Raw genomic sequence first — 27,421 nt, 5'->3', positions numbered from 1 at the left:
CAATCCCCACCAATACTTTTGAGGAGTCCATGTGTCTTGTGAGTCCACAAGAATGATATGTGGCACATTTGCAGAGTCTGAATATCTGGGATTCTTTCCATTTTAAAGTATCAGCATCAGTATCAGTAAGAATCTGTAAGAACATCTCATTTGTATTAGTATCATTTCAGTTCATCCCTAATTCTTTTTCAACCGACCTCACCAAATATAGTTTGAAGTAGAAGCTCAAATTTCTTTTCTATCAATAATGCGAACTTACTCAAATTTTCAATCCCTAAGCAAGCTGTGACTACACTGTGGCTTAGATTTACCATAGTACGTGTATAATTGAGTGTTGCAGTAATAGTATACCTGACAACATACCTTGGCATGTAATTTTTCATTTGCGACTTAAATGTAAGTCTGCTCAAATGACACGACAGTGTTACCATCTGCAGTGGAACCTCGATTTAATGTTTTTCAGAGTACCATCATACTGAAAAAAATAACTTAAAATGAAGGAAAATGTAAAATCGAGGAAAATTTTATAACATTTTGCAATATTCGGACCATGAAGATTGAATGTAATGTTGGAAAATGTAAAATCCGGGAACATTTTTTTGGGAGGGGGGGAAGCACTTTTCAAAAGACAAATCTCTTCTCAATTACTAAGCTTGAATCAGTGCTGGGAGGATGGTTAAATATGGATGATGGTCCACTGGTGAGAGTGTACTACAGAAATGCCAGATAGAACTGCTAGACATGGAGACCTTTCTGAAATTTACAGAAACACTTTCATTAAAGGTTGACTGGACAGATGCCATCTGCCTTCTTACAGTGCTTTAACTGTTATTTCTACCAAGTTTCTAACTTGCTTCCACTACTGTATCAATGTGTTGTTTTTTCCCAGTGCATTGAGTCCCTTTGTTACTGCTTTCTGGCTATGTGCAGCTCCTAAAAACTATGGAGTGGGGATATTTTTTTTTGTTCATAACCAATATTTACATATTCTATCACAGCCATTCTGATAGCCATTAGCAAGTACAAAATTTCAATCCATAGATGCTTGAAACTAGCTTATATCATCAATCAAGTATTTACCCATTATGGTAAATAAATGAAACGTATTTACTTTTATCGAACATTTCTGAGAAAAGCTATTTTTTTTTGTTATCTGCCATTCATCAATAATATGCCAACTGCTTTGTGGAAAAGGAGGGCCCAACCTCAGCAAGGCACTGATCTCTGTTTGGAAAGTACAGCGCCTAGAATAACGTAGTGTGGAAAACGGCATGGTTTTGCTCTCTCTCGCTGGTTCCACTCGAAAATGAAATCCGCTAGAGGCGCTGGTGTTGACACCGGGGTACAGCACTCGACTGCTTATAATGGAAGTAAATGGGGTTTTTGCTGCAACGTCTGATTCTTTTCCTTGTAACATTTCTTTGTATCAGAAAATTGTTATGATATTTGGTACAGTAGTCGCGAAAATATTAAAGAATATTATGAACCGTCGATCATGACCTGTCCTTGAGTTTTTTATTAACAATACGGAAGAAAACATAGGTATGGATTGTAACACGTAACATGACAATTGCTGCGAGAATTAGTATTGTGTATGCATTATCCTGAAAGGTTCATTAATATTGTCATTGTCACAAATATTATTTTTATGGAAATTCACACAGACAATACTCGTTTATTTTAATTAATTTATTTATTTATTTTATTATTAATTAATTTAATTAATTTGCGGTTTATTTTCATCAAGTACAAGGTAGACATTTTACAGCCAAGTCACGAGTAAAAATGCACAGTCCTTAACACCAAAGTTCTACTTACCAATCGACACGAATGTAAAGCAATTTGTTGATAGAGATGACAAGGTACATCGTAATCGGCTATTTCAACTCCATGGAATATGAAATTAAATTATTTCGAATATCTGCATTTCGGGAAAATGACTTCATAATATGTACGCCACGAAACATTTTTTCCCCTTCATGACACTATTTCAATTTTATTAGTATACAAAAATAAACTTGTGTACACAATCCAACGTTTGACGTCCAGCCTCACATGCAATATGTTGATGCTCGTGTTGCGTTGCACATAAAACGTATTTATGTTACTTTTCTGTGTAAATTAATACCATTTCGTGACTGCAAATCACTCCACAAATATAACTGTTTCCATCAATTCACTTACCGCCTTTCTAGAGAAACAAATCTACACAATATATTCCAAAAACTAACTAAGCCGCATTACTTTCATAACAAAATTAGCCGCTGTGTCGATCACACTGCCATCTACTTGTCATCTTCTCGGGGAACCAGTTTCTTGGGTCGTTTTCCACACTACGTTATTCAAGGTGCTGTATTGGAAAACATTTGTAGTCATTGCTAGGACTTTGTACTGTTATAAATTACCCACATTTTCTGTATTGTACACTTATTTTCAATCTCATATACATTATCCCTTGAGAAGTGATAGAACTAATGAAGAGATATTCCAAACCTGACTATAACTTGATTTTTATGAATCTGTGGGGCATCTTTTATTCTACCGGGCACTTTAATTTAATAACATTTATTCATGGGAGAAAATATTTTCGAAAAAACACTTTAAAATTAAAATGATTAGGATTAGAAACTACATTCATGCAGTACTTAATTATTCATGGTAATTGAATTATGTAAATGGTAATTGTATTATGTATGTAATTATTATTTATTGGAGAAGGTTACATAATTAGAAATACATAATTTGTATTCATGTCCAGATATTATTAGAATGATTAAATGAAAAATACTTAGGTGGGCAGGCCATGTGGCACAAATGGGAGAGGAAAGAGGAGTTTACATGATTCTTGTTGGGAAGCCTGATGGTAAGAGACCAGTAGGAAGGCCAAGACGAAGATGGAGAGATAATGTTGAGATGGACCTAAAAGGAAATCTTTAGGGATGAAATAGAGTGGATAGATCTTGCTCAGGAGTCAGACAGATGAAAACCTGTGATGCTGCAACTATAAACCTTAGGGTTTAAAAAGGCTAGAGAGTTAGTTAGTTAATTGAATTATGTAAACATTTCATTTTACTTTTCACCAAGTCTGGATTTACTTTCAGGAGATAGAAGAAGAGAGAGAACACGTAAAAAGTCAGGGTCTAGAGGTAAGTAATTTGAAATAGTCAAATTCACTTAAAATTTAATCAATTTCTCAATATATACACATTTATTGATTCTACTTGTAAAAATATTGGTTCTTTAGATCATGACTTAGAAATTTACAATGAGAATGAACACTATAATAGCAAACAGTTCAAAATGCTCACATGTAACAGTTTACGATACAACTATGATGTACAAAAACAAATGTTAATATTTCTGCTCATAAAATGAAAGGAAGTTTCTTGCACTGTGAACCACACTTCTTCGCTAATTATAAACTCATGTGTAAGTCTTTGGAAAGTGACTACTATGGTAATGTACAGGGTGTATCATAAGTGATGGTCATAAATGAAACCAGAAACCCAGCGTCAAACCCAGACGAAAGTTCCTCTTCCACTTTCTGAGAGATGCTCAGTGTCGGAGCTAGACACCACCGAAAGTGTTGGAAAGTACAGTTCACACTTCTGTAGGACGAGTACTATGGCACTTAGAAAGGCGGTTCCAAAGAAATCATAAAGGAATCTTATGCACTCTACCAGAAACACACCATGGGAGATCTGTGGGACCTTCTGCGGAAGAGACTCCCCATAGAAAACGGTGTCCCCTGTAGAAAGAATACATGCAAGGGATATCTGAGGAAGCAGGTGGGCGTCAATTACATGATATCTAGATACCATTCACAATTACGGGAACACAATAGACGAAACCGGGATAATTTTAGCATGGTTGCGTTGCCGGAAGGGCAATGGGCATAGCAACACCAACAGTAATTGCAAGCAAAATGCTCGTTGGCTGACGAATGTCATGGGAAAACATTGTGGTTGAATGTGACCTCAGATGGGAAACAGTTTCAAGGAAGGTATTAAAAAAATATACCCTGAACACGTATGATACATTTTACTTCACAGGTAGAACACTGTATAAGAAGTCACAGCAAGTGCTCAAAATGACTTTCGTTCATTTCCACACAACAGCGCAACCATGGGTGTAGTGAATTCCGTACTCTTTCCAATATCCCCGGTGTATTTCGTATTTGTGCACATGCATCAATCACATGTTCCTCTAACTCGGCAACATTATCGACAGGAGAGCTTTACACCATGCTCTTCATGTAACCCCAAGTACAAAAATCCAATGGATTTAAATCAGGTGACCGTGGTGGCCACAATACAGGCCCCGCATGACCTATCCAGTGCAAGGTCGTAAGGTGCCACCACACAGGTAAAGCAAAATGTGCTGGTGCCCTATCATGCATGAACCACATACACAACTGCTGGTGAAGAGGAACATCTTCCAGTAGGCATGGAAGATGATTACGTAGGAACTGAAGGTACCCACAACCATTGAGTTTGGGTGGCAGGATGTGAGGTTCGAATCACCTACTACACCCATCCACACATTCAAGGTGAAACGTTGCTGACCCCGTGACTCAAACATTTCATGGGGATTTTCATCACACCACACGTGAGTATTATAAAAGTTCACAATTCCATCACGAGTGAACCCAGCTTCATCTCTGAACAAAATGTCACCTAAAAAGCGTGGGTGTAATGCAAGTTTTTGCAGCATCCACTCACAAAACCTTTACCTTGGCCTCGCAATCCGTTACTTGGAGACCTTGTACGCGTTGAAGATGGTACAGGGAGAGCAAGTGATGGTGTAAAATGTGCCACACACTGCTGTGAGAAATACCTTGCTCCTGTGTCGCAATCCTCCTAGTTGACGTCCCTGGTGCTTCTTCAACGCATTGTAAAATGCTTTCCTCTTCTTCCACTGTGATACGTGTTGGCTTCCCGCTTCTTTCTCCATATTCAAAACTGTCGTGTTCTCGGAGGCGTTGGTGCAACCTTATGAACAAGCAATGATCAGGGTGCAGTTGGTGAGGAAAAGCTTCCTGTATAGGCGTGCAGCCTCCACTGCATATTGCCGTCTGCTTTCCCATGGAAGAAATTCATGTCCGCATATTCCTCGTTAGTGTACACACGTTCCATTTGAACCGCGAAGTACATGCACTTCACTGACAGACACTGTTGTACGTATTCCATCTCGAACAGACACACTTATACTGAACTAAGTCTCAGTGTGCTTTCTAGCCTTGATGCAAGTAACGCTGCTGCCCCCCTGACAGTAAGGATAGGAACTACGCAAATTATGTATTACGTAATACTATTAGAACACATCGTACCTTTGACATAATTCAAAGGCTCCTACAGTATGAAGTACAGTGATTTCTAATAACGTCTGTACGTTCCGATTAGGGATGGTATCGAGACGAGATGAGACTTTCCTTGGTCTCAGTCTCGTCTCTAGTTCAAAAAGGTGATCTCGTTCTCGGTCTCGTCTTGTGTACTAGGTGGCCATCTCGGTCTCATCTCAAACACATCTCAAGGGTGGTGGTCTATTTCTCGTCTTGTCTGCAGAGAGGTGGTCTCGTTCTCATCTTGGTCTCGAATTCGAGATGAGACTGAGACTGGTCTCGGGCTCGGTACCATCCCTAGTTTCGATTAACAATACGTACGTATGTACCTAGGTATCGTGCCTACATCCTGCATTCACACCACAACACTACTGTGTCACAGTGCCCAAGTGGTAAAATGTTCAGCTTACATTCAGTAGGTTGAGGGTTCAACTCCCGTGACCATCGGAAAACAAAATTCATTTTACCACTGTAGGTATTGGTTTTGTTTCTTTCATCTTACGTATTCTCTTTTTTGTATGGGTGTTTCTTCCATCAGGAAGGTGGGATGGAGGTTTTTCATAGGCCCTCGTCAATTCCCTTCACACATCATCCTCTTTCCATCTTTTACAAACTACCAACCACAGCTAAACACTGTTTTCCCATAACATTCATCAGCCAACGAGCATTTTGCTTGCATTTACTGTCAGTGATACTATGCCCATTGCCCCTTCAGCAACGCAACCATGCTAAAATTATCCCGGTTTCGTCTATCGTGTTTCCGTAATTGTGAATGGTATCTGGATATCATGTAATTGATGTCCACCTGGTTCCTCAGATATCCCTTTAACGTATTCTTTCTACGGGGAACACCATTTCCTATGGGGAGTCCCTTCTGCATAGGTCCCACACATCTCCCATGGTGCGTTTCTGGTAGAGCACATAAGATTCCTTTATGATTTCTTTGGAACCACCTTTCTAACTGCCATAGTACTCGTCCTACAGAAGTGTAAACTGTACTTTCCCACACTTTCGGTGGTGTCTAGCTCCGACACTGAGCATCTCTCATAAAAGTGGAAGAGGAACTTTCGTCTGGGTTTGACGCGATGTATCTCTGGTTTCATTTATGACCATCACTTATGATACACTCTGTATATTGTTGATGGAAAAAATATTACCAAGTGTAGCTTTCATTTTATTAATCTGATATATCCAGCAGTTTATGTTAGGAATATCCAGTTATCCAAATATTCAGAATATCTGAAATGTCCAAATATCTGAATGTGTGCTTTATCCAGACAGTGTTATTGTGTATCCGTTTTATGGGCTATCAACATATTCTTTTGTTTGTCATGTTCATATTTCACTGTACAGATTTTATACAAATCCTTCACCAAATCTCTACTATCCAGATATCCAAATTATCTATATATCCTTATTATGTGGATATTTGGATTATCCAGATTATCCATATATGTGAATTACCCAGATATTCGGATATCAAGATTATCCATTTCATCCAAAATGTATATAGGATAATTGAAATCCGGATTTTGTTACCATCCCTAGTCCTTTTCTATACTCCTTCCTTACCACTGACACAATGTACCTTATTGTTATGCTGACAACATGAAGTTAATGTTGCCAATAAATCCAAAAAATACAAATACAACAATTGATGTCCTGAACCATGATCCTGATGCTATAAATAACTGTTATAAATGCAGTGGTCTTGTAATAAACTTCAATAGGTGCTGCTTTACATTAATTAGTTCTGGCGCTGCTGTAAATAAAATCCAAACAAATGTGTTATCAATTAATATTAATAATGTGAGGAGTCCTACACTACACAAAAATGTAGGGGTGATATTTGATCAGAAATTTGATTGGCAAAACCACATAACATTGCAAAGTTCAACAGCCTCTTGATACACTTAGATCACTTTATCAATCATCACATTTACCCTCAACAGAAATTAAATGACATTTTGTGCAATATATCATCTGTATCTTTGATGATCGTGACATGATTTATGGTATTATTTTAACAAAAAGATTGCAAGAATCTTACAAAAAGTACAGAATTCATGCATACATTTTTAGAAGAAGTTGTTGCACAACTTAAATTGGCTTAAATGGTTTAATATGATATGTCGCACAAAACTTCATGTGGCTTACACTTTAATATTTAGCAGACAAAATTTAAACATAAAATGCACTGCACAACTCGAAACTCCACAAAACTTAATCCAGACAACTTTTCAAACTCAATATGTTTGTCATCTTTCAAAGCTCGCTGCATCTGTATATTGTTGGAATGCACTTCCACCGGATGCTAACTCATGTAGTACACACAGCAGCTTCAAAAAAGCAGTAAGAAAAATACTACTTAGAGAACAGGAATAGAGCCTAAGTACTTTGAGGCTTTGAAAGTAATAACTTTTATTTATTTGAGTAATTATGAAATTTTTTATCAATTTTTTTTTATTTAATTTTTTATTAGGAATAAATGTAATTGAATACATACATCTATCAAAGTAGTATTCTATTTTTTGTTTGAGTGTACTTCTCTTATAAATGAAGAATTTCCAATTCAAATACTTGTACTAAGTTTTAACAGTACATTTTTAAATGCATAGTTATTGTCCTTAACGCAAAACCCATTGAAGTCGCACGGCTCTGTACACTAAATAGGATATTGAATAAGCTATTTACATTCGTAATGAAATGCTTCCCATTTAATATGTTAGTAGAATATTGGTTATTGGTACCAGTATTATTTTATATCCACACTATATCAATAAAAGATAAAAATTGCATATCTGCCCATCCAAAATATATTTTATTCTTTGTGTTTCAGGTTCCTCCCCCCATTCTTGAAGAGGCAGGACTAACCACTAGTTTGGTATGTTCATTTTCCCCTTAATATTAATAATGGATTTATGAAAACAATTTTCAGGAAAGAGAGTTGGAAAAGTTGATGTTCACATAAATTTAAAACATTTTGTGCAAAAAATTTTAAGAGCAAGAATTTTTTTTATGATTATTTATTTTTCAATACTCCCTCTGTCCCATAATTATTGTCCGGTACACTTTTGTTTGTTGTCACAAAATACTTGTCCGATACTCAAACTGTCACACTTGTGTATACAGAAGAAGAAAATGAAACACGGGAAACAGTCATACAACGTTATTACTCAAGGATCAGTACAAATTGCCTGATCAAGTATCCAAAAGAACATAAATAAAAAGTTACCATTTTGGCATACCGGACAATAATTATTGGACAGAGGGAGTATTTATTATTCTGTATAACGTTCTTAAGCATATGCTCAAATACGGAGAAACTAGTACTCACTTTTATCCGCGAAGCTGTTTTTTCTTTTTCGATTAATTTAAGTGGCCACTGCCACCATCCTCATTGGAACTTGCTGTACTGTTGCTTGGCGTGCGTCTTTTGTTTGCAGTTCTCTGGCTGCCGCTAGGTGCGCTGTTGTTAACTGTGCATCTGGATCTGTGTCGTCTGCTATTTCCAGGCGATAACTGTTGTAGTAGGGGAATTCAAGTGTCGTGCGCTTGCCAGATATCGATGTTTAGCTCATGCGGGAAGTGCATAATGATGTGCGTTTCCCTTATTTTGGTGTCGACGAGCGTGTGGGCAGTGTGTTTGACTTGAACCTTTTGAATTTTATGGCTATTGTATTTGATATGTTTAGCAAGAGCAGTAGTGGGTTGGGCTTTTTTCGCATCTGCTAGGTGCTGTTGGATTCTTTCATTTGAAAGATCTGATGAACCTGCCGATGTAATGTGCCTTGCATTCACGCTCTGCATCGTATACACCTGGGTTATCAAGGGGGGAGCGGAAGTACAGTTTGTGTTTGTTCAGTTTATCAGCTATTTTGGAATTGAGTTTGTGCACTACTTTGATGTCATATGGGAGAAGGGCTTTGGATATGCAGTTGGATCAAAAAATAATCAAAAAGTTGATCCTGGGGTGGATGCTATTTAGCTTGTTCACTAGAAGGTTGAGTACTTCTGTCTTTTTGTATACAACTATAGTGCCATCCGCGTACCTTCCTTATTGGATGTATTGTAGTTCTGGAGTGTGGAGTATCTACAATAGGAGATCTACAATAGGAGATAGCCATCATCACTGAAATAGCCATGAAACATGGCTGCACTGAAGAACAACTTTCCACTTGGTGCAGTAAAGCGGAAATATAGGTCAGACACCCTAACCAACCACAATCAACCTATCCGCAAGCAACCCAGCCACAATCAACCTCCAGCGGCCAATATAAATGGTTTGCCTTCCCCTACCATACCACCACTTCCAACCGCATATCCAAAGCCCTTCTCCCATATGGCATCAAAGTAGTGCACAAACTCAATTCCAAAATAGCTGATAAATTGAACAAACACAGACGGTACTTCCTCTCCCCCCTTGATAACCCAGATGTATACGATGCAGAGCATGAATGCAAGGCACATTACATTGGCAGGTCCATCAGATCTGTCAAATGAAAGAATCCAACAGCACCTAGCAGATGCGAAAAAAGTCCAACCCACTACTTCTCTGCTAAACATATCAAATAAATAGCCATGAAATTCAAAAGGTTCAAGTCAAACACACTGCCCACACGCTCGTCGACACCAAAATAAGGGAAACGCACGTCATTATGCACTTCCCGCACGAGCTAAACATCGATAGCGGGCAAGCGCACGACACTTGAATTCCCCTACTACAACAGTTATCGCCTGGAAATAGCAGACGACACAGATCCAGATGCACAGTTAACAACAGCGCACCTAGCGACAGCCAGAGAACTACAAACAAAAGACCAGTGATCAGAACGCTACATTTTAAAAGTAGCTTCGCTACAGCTACAGCTACTCTTCCAAAATGTAGCTTTGCTACAGTTACAGCTACATTTTCCAAAAAGTAGCTCGCTACGCTACTCATGTGCGCTACTCGCTACTTCGCTACTTTTGCGCTACTTCTGCATAAAAAATTAAAAACAACCATATGGGTATTAAAAATCTTCTACTACTGGTAAATAAATTCTGTTATTTATTAATATGGTTCCCATCATTCAATAATTTTGATAGCATGTTACTTCAGTTACTTATTTTTACTATAGTTTTTGAGAATACCATACCTATGCAGGTGGCATATCAATCCAAATTTGATATATGAATATTGCAATTAGGGTGTTACCAAAATTAATGATTACAACTATACACAAATAAAATTTGGAAGGATTATGTATTCATGTTCACATCAACATATTTTTCTTGAGAATAAATATTTTTTTATAGACTGATAGGAAGGCAGCATTTTGAATGAAAAGTACCTGGAGCCCTTTGATTACAAAAGGGCCCCAGGTTCGATACCCAGCGGAGGCACATAGTGGTTCGGATCCAGTCTCGATCAGCTTATCTATGCATAAAGTGGACTCAAAACAAAAACTAGGAAAGATGCCAAGTTGGGAGGATGGGATCCTCCTGCTCCTCCATTCCCCACACTGCTCATCATTCAACATTCTTCCTTGTACTTACAATTAGCCGAAAGTGGCAGAAAGAGACTAGATAAGAGAATAATTAAATAAACCGTTCATCCTCATTGTCATGATTGAGAGAAGTGGAAGAATAGATGAGGAGGTAAACAGAAGAGGACAAATGGGTGGTGGACTATACCAAAGCATTCGAAGATTAATATGGAACAGGGGTGTACCTATGAAATGCAAGAAGGTAATATATAACACATACTATGTGCCAGTAATTACGTATGGAGCAGAGACTTGGACAATGTAATAGAGAAACAAAAAGAAGATGCAGGCAGTGGAGGAAGGGATAGAATAAGGAATGAGGAGATCCGACAGACAGTGATAGTGGTTGGGGTGAAGCTTCAGGACAGAATAGATCAGGTACAGATGAGATGTTTCGGACACATGAAGAGGATGGATGCAGAAAGACTACCAGTAAGAGCTTATAATGCAAAAGGAGTGGGAATATGGCCAACGGGGAGACCAAGATGTTGGTGAAAAAAGCAGATAGTGGAGAGTGTTAGGAGAAGAGGACAAGATTGGAACCCAGTGGAAAGAGAGGAGTGGTGGAAGACCAGGAAAAATGGAGAGGCTTGACTTCTATGCCTACCCAGCCAGAGGCAGGAAATGGCAAAGGATGATGATGATGAGAATGTCATGATTAGCAGAAGTTACAGCAAAGCGACGCAAAAGTAGGAAAAATACATAAATTTGAAAACAATGTATACTTTTTGCAATATGATAAAATATATTTAGGAAACTGTCGTGTAAACCTGAGTGTTCTAAACGTATTATAATTTTAAAATTTGTGAACAAAAGTTATCGCGAAAATAATTATAATTCCAGAAACTGTATATAATTCTTGTAACAATAATTTCTTGCTGGTGAGATTCTATATACTGACGATGATCAATGCTGTTAACGTACTGAGCCATTTATTGCTGGCACTATTCCTTTGTCAGTGCAGTGGAAAATCCATCACTCATTTTTGCACTGCAAGTTGTGTTTTACACAGCAATTAATGACATTTTGGTGTTTCTTACACCATGGATATCTACAGGATTTGTTCCAGGGGTGAAGCAAACGAGGCACTTTTTCCAGCAGTGCAGCAAACGAGGCATGTTTCTCTCCAAAATAGTGATGCAGCTAAAAAAAACAAAGCTGTTAGCTGGAATATATTCATATATGTCAGTTAGTTATGTGGATATCTGAATTATTGATACTAATTAAATAAATTACGCAGATATCTATAATCTACATAATCTGTGTCTTCATGTAATAGACTGTCTTAATGAACCTCCTGCAAAATTAAGGGTATTTGTCGATTTTTTCTGACGCTGTTGCCACATTAAATTCACCTCAAAATGCTGAGAAAAAATGTAGCTGTAGCGAAATTTTCGCTACAACTACAGAAATTTTGTAGCTTTGCTACCGCTACAACTACAATTTTCAAAATGTAGCGTCGCTACAGCTACGGCTACAAATTTTGTAGCTAGCTACAGTAGCGACGCTACAAGTAGCTCGCTACTTCTGACCACTGCAAAAGACGCACGCCAAGCAACAGTACAGCAAGTTCCGAGGATCGTGGCAGTGGCCACCAAAATTAACCGAAAAAGAAAAAACAGCTTCACGGATAAAAGTGAGTATTAGTTTCTCCGTATTTATATACTACTGCGTCTCTCTCTTCCCAATAATAAACATATGCTCAAGAGTTTAAAGAATGTCAAAAACTCAGTCTCTTCAATTCTCTCTTTCTGTGCATATGTTTACTGCTTTTCTGGTACTTTTCTTCAAGTTACAGAGGATAGTTTGATGTACAATAAGTAAAAACTGAGCTGCTTATATTTTGTTTGTAATTGCTGTACATTTATGTTATTTTCTAGATATTTTTGTATTCAAGTAGGAGTTTTGCTTTTAAGTCCACGTTATGCACAGTATGGCTAATTGGAACTATACCTACAGTTTAATGTAGTATCTCAACCACCACCAAGTTCCTCCACCTTCTGTATTCAATAATTAAATCTTGTCCCCTTTTTCTTCTTTATGTTTGTTAAAAATAATCAAAACTGTAGAATGCATTTTTCAGCATATGACAATATATAATGTCCAATTGTTCATGTATTTATGATTTTTCTTTCCTTTTTGTGTATCAGGTTGAGTCTCCTGTGCCTGAAGATGCAGGAAGGATAAGTCAGGTATGTTAAGAAAACTTCATTCCCTCCCCCCTTGTATTAATAGCAGATTTGCAAGAATACTTTAAATTTAAGTGTTTGTTTACAAGGAACATAAAAAGCAAGACAAAATTTTAAGACGTGACATGGATTATTCATTAAAACATTGTGCATTGTGTATAGTTTGAAGATAAAGAAGGTAGAGGTCTGCACGGGCCTAAATTGTAAGGCCCGAGTCCGGCCCGGCCCGAGGAAAAGAAACCCGAACCCGACCCGAGTCCGATAATAAGTAAACATGAGCCCGGCCCGAGCCCGAAAACATAATTAAAATTACTTTCCAATTCAGCATTTGAAAAAAAAATGGGCACTGTTGTACTTCGTGCTCCTATTCTCATTCTCGAAGTAAACCATAATTTCAATAATTAAAAATTATTTTTCGATGACAATATTCGCTAACAAAATAGCCACGAGGCCCGGGCCCGGGCCCGACCCGAGCCCGAGAAGTTCTGGTTATTTATGGCCCGAGTCCGGCCCGCGGGCCGGGCCGGGCCTAGGCCCGAGGGCCTGGCCCGAGCCCGTGCAGACCTCTAAAAGAAGGACACACCTTATAAAAAAATCATAAAAATAAAATGGGAACAATACATTGCCTCAGTAGGAGAGATAATAACATGCCTGTGTTACCACAATAGGATATCTTGAAATAGTTTGCATATAAAAATTTATTAAAGTATAACATTGGGTGATTAGTACATAGCTTGAGCACTAATTGTAGTAGAGAGGCAAGATTGGTTTTGTTTTCTTTCTTAAAGTCAAGGCTTTTGGTGGATGAAAAATTTATACATCATGCCTTCTAATAATGAGTGCTAACGTAAGAAGAAAAAATTGAAATATAGAAAAAATTGGCCCTGTGGCTCCCAGAATAGACTGAAGTGAATGAACAAAATGTAGTATGTACATTCCTACATCCATGCAAAGTTCCATTGAAACAGCAGCAACATTGTCAGCGTATGGAAAGAATTTCCAGAATTTCGCTTGTAGCATTGGCCTCATGAATGCTGGATGGACCAAATTTAGAGAGAAGCATGATAAAGAACACGTGTTTGAAGATATGTAATGTCCGTGATCCAACTAAAAAAAAAGGAAAAAGTCATTATGGCATTCAGAAAAGTTGGATGATTTTGGAAAATTTTAAAATTTGGTCCTTTGCCCCTGGATCCCCTCTGGACCCTTAATTACTGCACATTGTTAAAGTGTTGCTTTTTACTCATTATTACATGTTACCTGTTACCTATGGCACTTTGGCTTGTTTTCGGACCATGGCCTCACCAACTTTCTTCCTCCAGAAGGTTCTGTCTTGGGCTGCTCTTCTCCAGTTTCTGATGTGAAGGATGGAGTCCGCATCCTTCTTGACACTGTCTTCCCATCTAATCCTTGTCTTCCTGCAGGTCTTCTTCCTCCAATATTTTCTCCTAGCATCTTCTTTGGGATCCGGTGCTCATCCATTCTAGCTACATGGCTAGCCCAGTAGTCTTTTTATTCTTATGTATATGGAGAGAGGTACTTCCTTATAAAGTTTGTAAATTTCGTCATTATATCTAATTCTCCACACTCCTTGTGACTGAACAGGGCAAAAGATCCTTCGGAGAATTTTACGCTCAAATGAGTCAAGTTTGTTAGCGGCTTGTTCCGTAAGAGTCCATGCTTCACATTCATATACTAACAGTTGGGCTGAAAAGTTCATAGGCTAACATAGTAAAAAATATTTTTTTGACAAAATTCGATTTTATTATTCAATATAGTTGCCTTTGAGGGCGATACAACGATTATAGCGGTCACACAAGTTTTCGATGCCATTTTTATAGTACGATTTCTCTTTAGCCTCAAAATAGGCCTCAGTTTCGGCGATTACCTCTTCATCAGTGCTAAATTTCTTTCCAGCGAGCATTCTTTTAAGGTCTGCAAACAGGAAAAAGTCACTAGGCGCCAGATCTGGAGAATATGGTGGATGCGGAAGCAATTCGTAGTCTAATTCATATAATTTTGCCATCGTTTTCATTGATTTGTGACACGGTGCATTGTCTTGATGAAACAGCACTTTTTTCTTCTTCAAATGGGGCCGTTTTTTCGTGATTTCATCCTTTAAACGCTCCAACAACGCTATGTAATAATCTCAGCTATCTCGATCAACTTCACTTTACGATCATTTAAAATTATTTTGTGGACTTTTTTGATGTTTTCGTCGGTAACAGCCTCTTTGGGGCGTCCACTGCGTGCATCGTCTTCGATGCTCATTTCGCCTCGTTTAAATTTAGCAAACCACTTCTCAACGGTTGATTTTCCTGGTGCAGAGTCCGAATAATGTTTATCAAGCCAAGCCTTGGCTTCAACAGTATTTTTTTTTCGCCAAAAAGCAATGCTTTGTTAACACACAAAATTCTTTTTTATCCATTTTTTCACAATAACAAAAGCTGCTATTATCCGGCAGCTGTGAAATGTATACACGTATGTTTTGAAGGTTAGTACTAAGTAAAATCACATGGATTTAATTCTAGTAACGCCATCTATGAGTCAGCCTACGAACTTTTCAGCCCAACTGTTACAATACTACAAATGAGTGTTTTGTATAGCATCACTCTAGCTCTCCAATTGACATCTTTACATCTGATTAAAGGTAATATCGAGAAGTAGGCCTTGTTTGCTGTTGAATATGTGCTTGTATTTCTGCTATATCTTCATTTTTATCATTCAAGTTTGTAACTAGGTATGAGAAGTTGTTGGTCATTTCAATGTTAAAGTTTTCTATTATCATGTTCTGTTCACAGTTTCTTCCTTTCCTTGACTGGATTAGTATCTTTGTCTTATTCTCGTTTATTTTTAGTCCAACTTTCTTGCCTTCCTCATTCAGGTCCTTAAAGACTTCCTTTACTCTTCTTGGTGATCTACCCTTGATGTTAATATCGTCTGCATATCCAACTATTTGTGTAGATTTGTATTGTAGAGTGCCTCTGGTATCAATTCGTAGCTGACTGATAACGTATTCCAACACCAGGTTGAAAATGAGTGAGGCCAGTCCATCTCCTGTGGTTCAGCCCTTGCTTTACTTCAAAGATGTCTCCCAATTCTACTCGGATCCGTACAGAGGCAAAGGTACTCTTTATTGTCATTTCTACCAATCTGACTAACTTCTCTGGTATTCTGAATTCTTTCATAATATGGCCTATTCATATCTCTATCTATGGGTTTGATTGATTGATTGAGTTGGTGTTTTAATTGATTTGGTGTTTTAAGTCCACTTTATGCACAATAAGTCTAATCGGAACCGGACCTACAGTTTAAAGTGGGATCTGAACCACTGTGGAATGTGCCTCTACCGGGTATTGAACCTGGGATCCCTGGATTACAAGGTGACAACGTTACCTCTGCACCATCAGGGAGGACTCTATCTATGGAGTTGTAAGCTTGCTGGAAGTCAACGAAGATTGGAAAGACATCTATATTACCTTCCCAACACTTCTGCAATATTTGTTTTACTGTAAATATCTGTTCAATGGTGAAGCACCCTTTCCTAAAACCAGCCTGGTATTCTCCTATGATTGTTTCTGCATATGGTTCCAATCTGCTTCTTATTATTGATGTGAATATTTTATATGGTGTGCATAAGTGAAATACCCCCTATAGTTCTTACTTTCCAATTTGACCCCCTTTTTGTATATTGGGCAAATTATGCTTCTCTGCCAATCCTTAGGCATTTCTTCTAGAGTCCATACTTATGTTATCAATTGAAACAGTGTCTCTTTGAGTTTGATCCCTCCATTTTTCCATAGCTCTGCTGGTATGTCATCTATTCCTGAAGCTATATTGTTTCTTTGGGCTTTTAATGCTTTTTCAAATTCTTGCCTTGTAAGGGAGTTCATGGTTCTACATTTTTCCTGGCAATTATTTTCCTGCTAGTTTCTTTGTGGACATACACTGACTGTGTTGAATTTAGTAGTCTCGAGAAATACTCTTTCCATCTATGTTTGATTGTTTCCTTATCTCCCAGAAGTAGCCCATCTTTATCTTTACAACAGTTTGTTCTGGTTTTAAATCCTCCTTTGATTTATCTTACTTCTTTATATGCCATATATGTATTGTTGGACCTATATTGTTCTCCAATATTAATTATTTTCTCTGTTATATACTTCCTTTTCTTTTTCTGGCATATTGTGTGTACTTCTTTATTCCATCTATCTAAGGCTTGTTTTTCCTTCTTGTTGGACAACTCAAATATGCATGGTATGCTTTATTTCTCAATTCAACTATTTCTTTGCAATCTTCATCAAACCATTCCTTTTTGTTCTTCTTAATGCCTGTTCCAAGAACTTCCTTAGCTACCGCTGTGATATTATTCTTCATTGACTCCCATTTATCCTATATGTCTTCTATGGGGTCATCTTCTTTGCTCTGTAGTTTGGCTGAAAATGATAATCTGAATTGTGTAGTAGACTTTTCATCTTGAAGTTCTGAGTTTTTGAGCTTTGGAAACACCATCTGCTCTAGCTTTCATTATACGGCATCTTAGGATGGCTTTAACTAAGAAATGGTCTGAGCCACAAATGGCATCTCTATATGTTCTTACATCTATTATGTTTGATACCCATCTTTTTTTCTATTAGTACATGATCTATTTGATTCAGTGTTCATCCATCTGGGGACATCCACGTCTGTTTATGTATTTTCTTGTGTGGGAAGAGTGTAGAGCTGATTACTATATTCTTACTTGTTGCAAAATCTATAAGCAATTGCCCATTGTCATTGCATTGCTTCTTCCATGCCTATTTGTGCATTTAGGTCACCCATAATCATTTTTGCATCATTAGATGGTATAGAGTCATAGAGTTGTCAGTTTGTCAGTTCATCCTTGTCCTGAGTTGGAGCATAGGCATTTATAATTGTCATGTTGTACAGTTTTGTTTTCACTGTTAGGGAGGCTAACCTACTTATCTACTGGGGTAAATTTCAAGATACTGTTTCTTATTGATGCATCCACTATAAAGGCCACATTATTACATGTAAAAGTGAAATATATCGGAAAAAGTTGGTTGTTGAAGAGTTATAGCCTATTTTCTAAAGTTTATCCCATAATATCAAGAGAGAAACAAAGGGCTTTTTTCAATCTATCGTGTTAATAATAGTAACAATGGATATATTGTTTTGTAATTTGAGTATGTTATATCTTTATGTGTATACTAATGAACAAAAGAAGAAGAACTGAAATATTGATTGTAGTTTTCAAGAAATGTTTTATCAATTGTTGCCACATAGTGTGGGCAAATTTTGAAAATCAGGTCTTTGCCCCTGCATCAGCCCCTTCACTCCCCTTGGACCTTTAATTGTTGCACGTTATTAATGTGTAGCTTTTTACTCATTATTTCATGAGAAATTGAAATTTTTCAAAAAGAAGTGGGGATTTAGGAGTTACAGCTCATTGTATAAATCTATTCCATAATATTCCAGGGCTAACAAAGGACCTTTTCAATCTGCCTTCTTAATAATAGTAAGAATGGATATATTGTATTGTATTTTGAGTATATCATGGCTTCATGTGTATATGAACAAAAAAAAACAGAATTGAAATATTGTGTGTAGTTTTCAAGAAATGGAGCATTGCTGCCTCCTGGTGCTGGTCGATTTATCTCAAAGGAAATACCTGTGTGGTCGATACATCTCACATCCATCCACTAAGGTTAAATGTACATATTCAAGAAGGAAATTTTTCCTCCTTTTTTCTTTCTTTTGTGAGAAATAAACAAAAAAAATATATTTCAGTAAATAGAGCAAGTGTCAAACTATTTGTCTTTTCATGATTTTTCTTTCCTTTTTGTGTTTCAGGTTGATCCTTTCATGGCAGGAGAGGCAGGACCAAGTACAAGTCAAGTATGTTGAAAGTACTTCATTTTCTGCTTGTATTAAATCAGTTTTACAAGGATACTTTAAATGTAAATAACATGATAAACAAAGCAGAATGGAAAACAATATTTACCTATTACTCGGACAGTGTTCAGCATATATCATTTAAAGATAAAGAAGAACAAAATTTAAACAAAACTAATAGGAGAAATAGTACACATATAAATAGTTTATAATAAATCACATTGGGTGATCCCCAAAATAATAATAATATATCATTACAATGACAATTCAATAAATTTAACACAATGCATCCTCTTCATCATGATTAATCCACAGCACAGCATGCTACAATGCCAGGGCTCCTGCGTTCGAATCCCAGCCTGTTCTTTGTGAGTATCTCTTCCTCAATTTCATCATATCATCACTCATACTCATTGTTGCAATTAGCCAAATTGGCAGGAAAGTGATGATAGATAACAAAAATAAAATAAAATAAAATCAAATGATTAATCCAAAGTGACAAAAAGAGCCACAAATATTCTGTCACTCACTCACTCACTAACTCATTCTTACTCTCTCATGTTCCATTCATATGCACCATGAAAGCAAATAAATCTCTAAAAATGTATTATCCACAGAACAGTAAAGGAGAAATATTGCATTCTACTTCACATGCATGTGCAACTTTGATCTGTTCTGAGGTTGGAAATACTTTTGATCTCCTCAGCCCATTGCAATATGCATGGTTCCACAGTTCAGGTATGACTGACATGGAAGAAGTTGCCTCTCTTTTCGCATGGATTAATACATAAAACACTGTTGCATCTGTCTTCATGGCCAAACCCACTGCAGTCCAGGACCACAATTAGGAAGCATGAGGCCCTGTGTGAACTATACTTGCGAAGCCCTTTATTTTGAAAAAGGAACATGTATACATCTTCAATTCCTCTTTAAATTCTGTACAAAAACCTACATGGTCTAATATTGCATAATTATCACCCTCCCCTTCCCTTTCAACACAATGAATTCCTTTGAACCATCAATGAAATTTTGTAGTGTGTAGAGGACATTTTGAGAAACAACTTTTCTTAATAACTTTTTGCTACTTTAGGCTCTGTTTTGGCTCTACCAGCCCTTGAAAAACATAATATTTCATCCTGTGTGTATGTTGCGCTATACAACAGATGTCACATCCTTACTCTACACTACACTACACTACACTACATGAACTACATATTCATAACCTGGCAAGGGAGGAGAGCTCATTGTGCTATTTGAAAATTTTCATGTGGGAGGAATTTCAGTTAACTGCTCCTGAAGCATTGGGATATTATAGAGCAAGGTCATTCGACCACTACTTTCCCCCAAAGTGGGCAGGAAGCAGTGAATAGTGAAATGAGGGGGCAATTCACCTTCATCAGTTCTTAAAATTGCAACCCTGGGATGAGCCCTCATTGGCATAATGTTAAAATTTCCAAAATCTGCAAATGCCCTTTCTCTAGATTTCAAGGAAATAGAAAGAAAAGTATCTCCAGATCTTTATTTCTATTTTTGCCGTGGATTTGTTTCACACAAAAGGGAATATGCCAGCAGGACAAGTTTCCCTGTCTCCCCTTTTCTTGTCATCTGTTCTCAATTTAGCTCCATCATAAATTTCACATTCTCTAATCTAGGGTCTGTAGGCTTCAAGGATAATAAATCACAATGATGTCTCGAACATTAGCGATTATGACAGGGAAACGGTTGAAGATTAGTGTCACAAACAAGAAATTCAACTGTGTTAGAGGGATTTTTTTTTCACAGCAGGCTAGCTGTCCCCATTTTAAACTTTAGTTGTCTTTTTCTGTAGTTGGTACGAGGGTCACTATTTATATTTTGAGCCTAACAATGAAAAAACAGGAATTTGGCATTGAAAACTGCTTTATTGTTTTTTGAAGTATTCTCCTTTATGGTCAATACACTTTTGCATTCGTTCGAACCATTTGTCAAAGCAGTTTTTCCAATCTTCTTGAGACACCTCCATAATATGGTTTTTGAATGCATCAACGGTGTCTTCCGCCAACGAAAATCGTTGTCCACGCAATTTATTCTTGACATTCGGGAACAAGAAGAAGTCATTGGGTGCCAAATCAAGACTGTATGGCAGATGACACATCAATTCGATTTTTTGACTGTTCATAAAGTCGGTTGTTAGACGAGATGTGTGACAGCTGGCATTGTCTTGATGAAGAATAATCCGACGGTGTTTGTTTGCTTTCCGTATTTGACCGAAGACCTCTGGCAAACAAATTGTTGTGTACCATTCAGAGTTGACCGTTCTATGTTCCTCTAAAGGCACAGTTGTCACATGACCAGTTTTCCCAAAAAAACAGGCGACCATTTGTTTTGATGTGCTTCGAGCTCGAACAACTTTTGTTGGATTGGGTTCATCTTGAAACACCCATACAGTCGACTGCTGTTTACGTTCCAGCTCGTATGCATATATCCATGATTCGTCACCTGTTACAATCTTATATACGTCTTTTGAAGCACCACGATTGTATTTATTGAGCATTTGTTTGCACCAATTGACGTGAGCGTCTTTTTGAGTTTTTGTCAAATTGTGTGGGATCCAACGAGAACATACCTTTCTCACAGCTAAATGATCATGTAATATTTTATATATGCTGGTGGAACTAATGCCTATGGTTGCCTCAATCTCACAGTATGTCACATGACGATCTTGCAGTAATAGGTTTTGCACAGCATCAATGTTTTCTTGAACAACAACTGATTTTGGACGACCTTCGCGAATCTCGTCGGTGAGCGAATGGCGACCACGATTAAATTTGTTATACCAGCGTTTCACAGTGGCAAAGGATGGGGCTTCATCGCCAAATCTGGAAGTAAGTTGATCGATGCACTCTTGTCTTGATAATCCACGTCGAAAATCGTAAAAAATCATCGCACAAAAATGTTCACGAGTTAATTCCATTTTATTGTTGTTGCGCAATCTCCAAGGCAACATAAACAACACAAATGAAACTATTGACAAAACATTTTAAGTACGTTATGGTCAGTAATGCCAGACGATTCCGTGCAAACGTCAAATCGTGCCTAACTTCAATCAGTGTTGCCAAGGCTCAAAATATAAATAGTGACCCTCGTATGCTGATTACAAACGAAGCTGTATCACAAAATATAGGCATCTTTCCTTTTCTTTTTTCCATTGTAATGTGATTGCTTTTGCACAAGAAATGAATGTTAGTGAAAGACTTAATAATATTATATTTTAAAAAATCTTGAAGCGTGAGGCTCTAATATGCATGAGGCTCTATGTGGTGGCATGCATCACTGCTCATAATGATGGCCCTGTTGCAGTCATATAATTATGTACATTAAAAAAGACGGTGAATAAACTATTGCTTTCATAATGGAATGCTTGCCATTTAATGTACAGGTTGGTACAAAAAGGATTTTACAACTTTTTAGGTGTATAAAAATTTATTCAGAAAAGTTACAGAACTGGTTGTGGTGTCATTTTGTAACTAAATACATCAAGTTTTAGCTAAAAACGCTATTTCGGTTCAATGTGGCTCCCATTGGTAATACGGCAGACATCACATCTGAAGAAAATTTCTTGCCAAACCCACAGAAGCATATCTGGGATCACTTATTTGACTGCAGCATAGATTCGTGCTCTGAGCTCAGCTAGATTAGCTGAGGAAATGTCGGACTTCAGTGAGATAGTGTGCCATCTTGTTGGAAGTGGATGCGATCTTCCTGGTCATCTGGGTAATTAGAAAATTTTCCAGCATATTGAAGTACATTATTTCATTGATGGTTGTTTCTTGAAAAAAGAAAGGTCCATTAATATTATTCTTGCTTAGGACACAAAAGACATTCACTTTTGGACTGTCACAACCATGTTTCAAAGATAATAATTGCAAATTCTCATTGCCCCAAAGTATGCAGTTGTGAGTGTTCACTTTGCCACTGAGGTGAAATGTCAACTTGTCACTGAAAGTCGACATTATATATATAACTAAGATTTCTGGCTTGCCCCCCCCCCTCCTCAAAAAAAATCCTGGGTACGGGCTGGCCACAACGAGTTCTGTACCATTTCTGAATAAATGTTTATACACTTGCAAAGTTCACATTGCATCTAAAGATATCTGTTTGGTGGTTACGCAGAGATAGGTAATTTACTCTGATAAGCTTACTTTTCATTTCTTCCGTGCAATTTTTTGTCGCATCGATTTTGTAAAGTTTTTTTTGGACCACCTTGTATTACATGTGTAAAAATTGCATATTTGCCCATCTAAATGGTTTTTAATCATTGTGTTTCAGGTACTTTCCCCTATTCTTGAAGAGGTAGGACATTTTTCAGCTTTCATTCAATATTTATTTTTCTTTAGCATGTTCTAAAACTAAAATCATTTCAAGGTAAAAAAAAAATACAAAATGTCAAAAATGTCAATGGCTTCAATCCTCTTTTTCTGTGCATATGTTTACTGCTTTTCTGGTACTTTTGTCAAATTACAGAGGATGATTTGAAGTAGAATAAATTTAACCTGAGCTTGTATTTTTTTTTGTAATTGATGCTTTAAATTTATTTTATTTTTATGTATTTCGATATTGAAGAATCAAATCTTGTCCTCTTTTTCTTTCTTTATGCTTGTGAAAAATAAACAAAACTGTAGAATGCATTTTTCAGCATAAGACAATGTGTAATGTCCAATTGTTCATGTATTTATGATTTTTCTTTCCTTTTTGTGTATCAGGTTCTGTCTCCTGTGTCTGAAGATGCAGGAAGGATAAGTCAGGTGTGTTAAGAAAACTTCATTCCCTCCCCCCTTGTATTAATAGCAGATTTGCAAGAATACTTTTAATTTAAGTGTTTATTTACAAAAAACATGAAAAGCAAGACAAAATTTTAAAACGTGACATTGATTATTCATTAGAACATTATGTATTGTGTATCATTTGAAGGAAGGACACATCTTATAAATAAAAAAATCATAAAAATAAAATGGGAACAATACATTGCCTCAGTACGAGAGAGTACATGCCTTGAAATAGTATGCATATAAATATTTCTTAAAATATCACATTGGGTGATTAATATACCATATATTTCTGAATCCAAGAGGAGGTTTTTTGCCGCAATTCCGTGCCCAGAAGTATGGGGTCATCTTGCTTTTGAGGCATATGATGTGGAGTTTTTCTTTTCTTTACTGAACAGAACCACGAGCTTCCATTAAGCTCTAACTCGACCCTCTGCCACACCTACTGCTTTAGCCTTGAATGTTCGCATGAGCTTTGATCATTTTTATGCGATAGCATGTAGTGAGTCTTGGGGGCGAACATTTTTTTATTTATTACTTTTATACTCTCCTTCAGTTACTTGTAATAAGGTAACCATTTGTAAGTTTTGAAAATAGTTTTTCTGTAATCCCTTGCTGAAAAATGGTGGGTCGTCTTGGATTTGGAGTCGTCTTGCATTCAGAGATATACGGTAAATATAATGACCTTGACTATACTGGAAATGATGTGATTTGCACCATGCTCTGACTGCATCTATTACCTTGCCTTTAGGTACTCGATGATTAGAGGTTTCTTGAAGCCAAGAACCACTTTGTGCAGGGACATAAAAATTCCTACCTGAAATTGCCCACTCCAGGAATCAATATATATCAAACAAATACACAATATTTTGGCCTCATTTCCAAGAACTGCTTCAGGCTTTTCAAAACCTTTAAGGCATCTAAAAAATGCGCAGCATTGGTTGAAACATAAGTAAGACTTAAGAAGGTAACATATAAAGGCTAAAGGGTAGCAGCAGAGTGAGGAGTGCTTTATTATAAGAGGTCACGAGTAAAAATTTGAAATGATGTCATACTCACCTAGAACCTAATAAATATTTAGTTACTGCAAGGGCCAGTCAGTAAAGAATGATAATGAATGGCAACTCCAGTTGAGACAAAACATTTACCTCTTTCAATTTCAGGTGAAATTAAAAAGAAGTCAGGCGTTAAGGCCAGAACTTTATGGAAGGTGGAGAACATTTGATGTTTTGCTTGTCATATATTTGGGAACAACATTGGAACATATGGTCTGGCATTCAGGGGCATGCGGTGCCCGCTACATAAGGGAGGCTCTGAACCAGTGGCATCGATTAGGCGGGGGGGGGGGGGGACTGCACTATCCTAAACCTTATTACAAGGGAAAGTAAACTGTCCTTCTCCCCAACCAGTTTTGGATCCGCCACTGCCTGAACTGTAACTGAACAAGTGGACGCAAATGACTCTGAGATATTTCGTGTTTTGTGATAGCCAAGGACGTCCACAGGATTTATTTCAGGGAGGGGCAAGCAAGGTATTTTTTCCAGGGGGGGCAAAGGAGGCATATTTTTCCCCATAATAGTGATACCTCCTCAAAAAATACTGTTTCAGTCTGAAATTTTCATGTTTCTTCAATGCTCTTATAATAATTAACCCTTCGCGGGTCGCGCGAGAAATGTTACGTCGATGGCCGCGCACGGTCTCAAGAGACCGGGTTTTTAAAATATGCCAAATTAATGGACATGGAACGGCATATCGAATTTTCAGTAAAAACTAGGTACGCCTATAGCGTGCAAGGACTCAGACAGCAAGGAGCTTCAACAAACCCTCCCAGTAGTGTCAATATGTACCTTCTAGGCCAACCCTAAAATGATGACCTCTAAGAAAACCGCACCAAAACCTCAAAAACTCACTTTCTCTCCACGTTCGGCGCCTCATTTATTGCACTGACGATGTTTCACAGCGAAGAAAAGCAGTGATGAGTAAATGCACTTTCTCATCCTTGAAGGATGAATGCGCCTTATCGTAATTTTCTAAGTCCGGCCATGTTTATATATCATGACCTTTGTAAACCTCGGAACGATGTGATCTTTCTGCCACACACACACACACACACGCGCGCGCCCGCGCCTCTCATTATTTCTGTATTGTGACGTGTTTTTTTTTCAAGCAAACAAACAAATAATAATAGTTTTTTTTTTAGGATTCCTGGCCCCTAACCCCGCCAGGGTGCGTGGTGCCCAACCAAAAAAAAAGCTTCTAACGGCTGCGGTTAGATAACCACACCTCTGTAGAGTTTCACGTGTTTTTTTTTCTCAAAGGTCCTATGGGACACCTCTGTTTGTCAAAAAATTCGAGATATTTGCAATTTAACGCAGGACTTGGAAAAAATTTTCGGAAAATTTTTGGTTCCATGACGACCTATGTTCATTTTGGTATGGGAGGACAGAGGACACCGAGACTCGACCGACACACTAAACCCGACCTTTCTACGACTATTCGTTCAAAAGTTACGAGTGTTCAAAAGTTTTGGAGGGTGGGTTAATTTCTTACCCCTTGACCCCAGGACCACTAAAACTTGGTACACGTATTCTACACCTCCAAAATCGACAGGGGTTATCTAACGATACCTGATGGGGGTGTTTTTCAATATATTTTTTCGATAACTCTTACCATTTTCGAGATATTTGCAATTTAAGATTTTTTTAACGCTGTGGACTTAGAAAATTTTCGATTGATGAAAAAAATGGGTTCCATGACGACCTATGTTTATTTTGGTATGGGAGGACAGAGGACACCGAGACTCGACCGACACACTAAACCCGACCTCTCTACGCGTACTCTCTACATCACCAAAAAAAAAATCGACAAGGGGAGATTTTTCGATAACTCTCACTGTTTCCAAGGTACTTATAGGTTTTTTGAGAGACGACAACGATGGAGTCATCAATGAGTAAACATCTGAACTCGGTGAACACAAGTCAACTTTTTTCAGTACGTCAATATTTTTTTTTCTTATTTCTTAGTGAATGGGTTAGGTGACTTGCAACGACGAAGGCCTTCTAGCAACACGTACTTAGTTTATGCCGGCGTAATTCGCTAAAATATGTCTTTAACTATTGTCATTTAGGAACCTCCTCAGTCCTGTTGTTAATTTGGAAAAGGTAATTGATCCAAAAATAACAATGGGGGGGGGCAATTAAAGGTTCCAAATGACAATAGTTAGAGTTTCTCCAATCTAGTAAAGTGTGGATTGGTTGAAATCTCCAAGGCGTATTTTGCATTTTTTTTTTCAAATATGAACACGTTAAAACTGAACTGGGCTAATAATTTCTTAATTGCAATTATTTTTCCAAAAAAAACTTCTGCAACACAGAAATGTTGGCAAGAATTTCCATGTAACCTAGTTGTTTTTACTCAGACAAAATCAATAGTTTTACATTCCAAACATTCCCGGAGTGTGCGTGCGTGTGTGTGTGTGTCGACCTGTTAAGAATGTCACATCAATAATACTAGCTTGGATATGTCATGACCTTCTGTTTTTTATAGAGAAAAGAGAGAGAGAGAGAGGGTCATGTAACTGGTGATTTGCTTGGCTAAGGGGAATTTTCTGAGAATTCTTTCCATTCCAAATATTCTTGTATATGTGTGTGTGTGGTTGTGTAGAGA

At 37.5% G+C, this 27,421-nt stretch overlaps 1 protein-coding gene across 1 annotated transcript in view; it reads left to right on the top strand.

The window, feature by feature from the left end:
- The window catches only part of LOC145978788 (uncharacterized), a 208,503-nt gene extending 189,541 nt beyond the window's left edge, over positions 1 to 18,962 (top strand). The window contains exons 21-24 of the mRNA XM_083111607.1: positions 3,102 to 3,146; positions 8,181 to 8,225; positions 13,020 to 13,061; positions 18,909 to 18,962. Of these exons, the coding sequence (XP_082967733.1) occupies positions 3,102 to 3,146; positions 8,181 to 8,225; positions 13,020 to 13,061; positions 18,909 to 18,962 (186 nt within the window). The remainder of the gene's footprint in view (positions 1 to 3,101; positions 3,147 to 8,180; positions 8,226 to 13,019; positions 13,062 to 18,908) is intronic.
- Positions 18,963 to 27,421: the final 8,459 nt, after the last annotated feature.

The sequence above is a fragment of the Lepisma saccharinum genome, chromosome 25 (genome assembly GCF_977018435.1).
Source record: "Lepisma saccharinum chromosome 25, izLepSacc3.1, whole genome shotgun sequence".
Classification (NCBI taxonomy): Eukaryota; Metazoa; Arthropoda; class Insecta; order Zygentoma; family Lepismatidae; genus Lepisma; species Lepisma saccharinum.
Note: the sequence above shows the minus strand (reverse complement) of the source record. Positions and strands in the feature narration are given on the sequence as shown.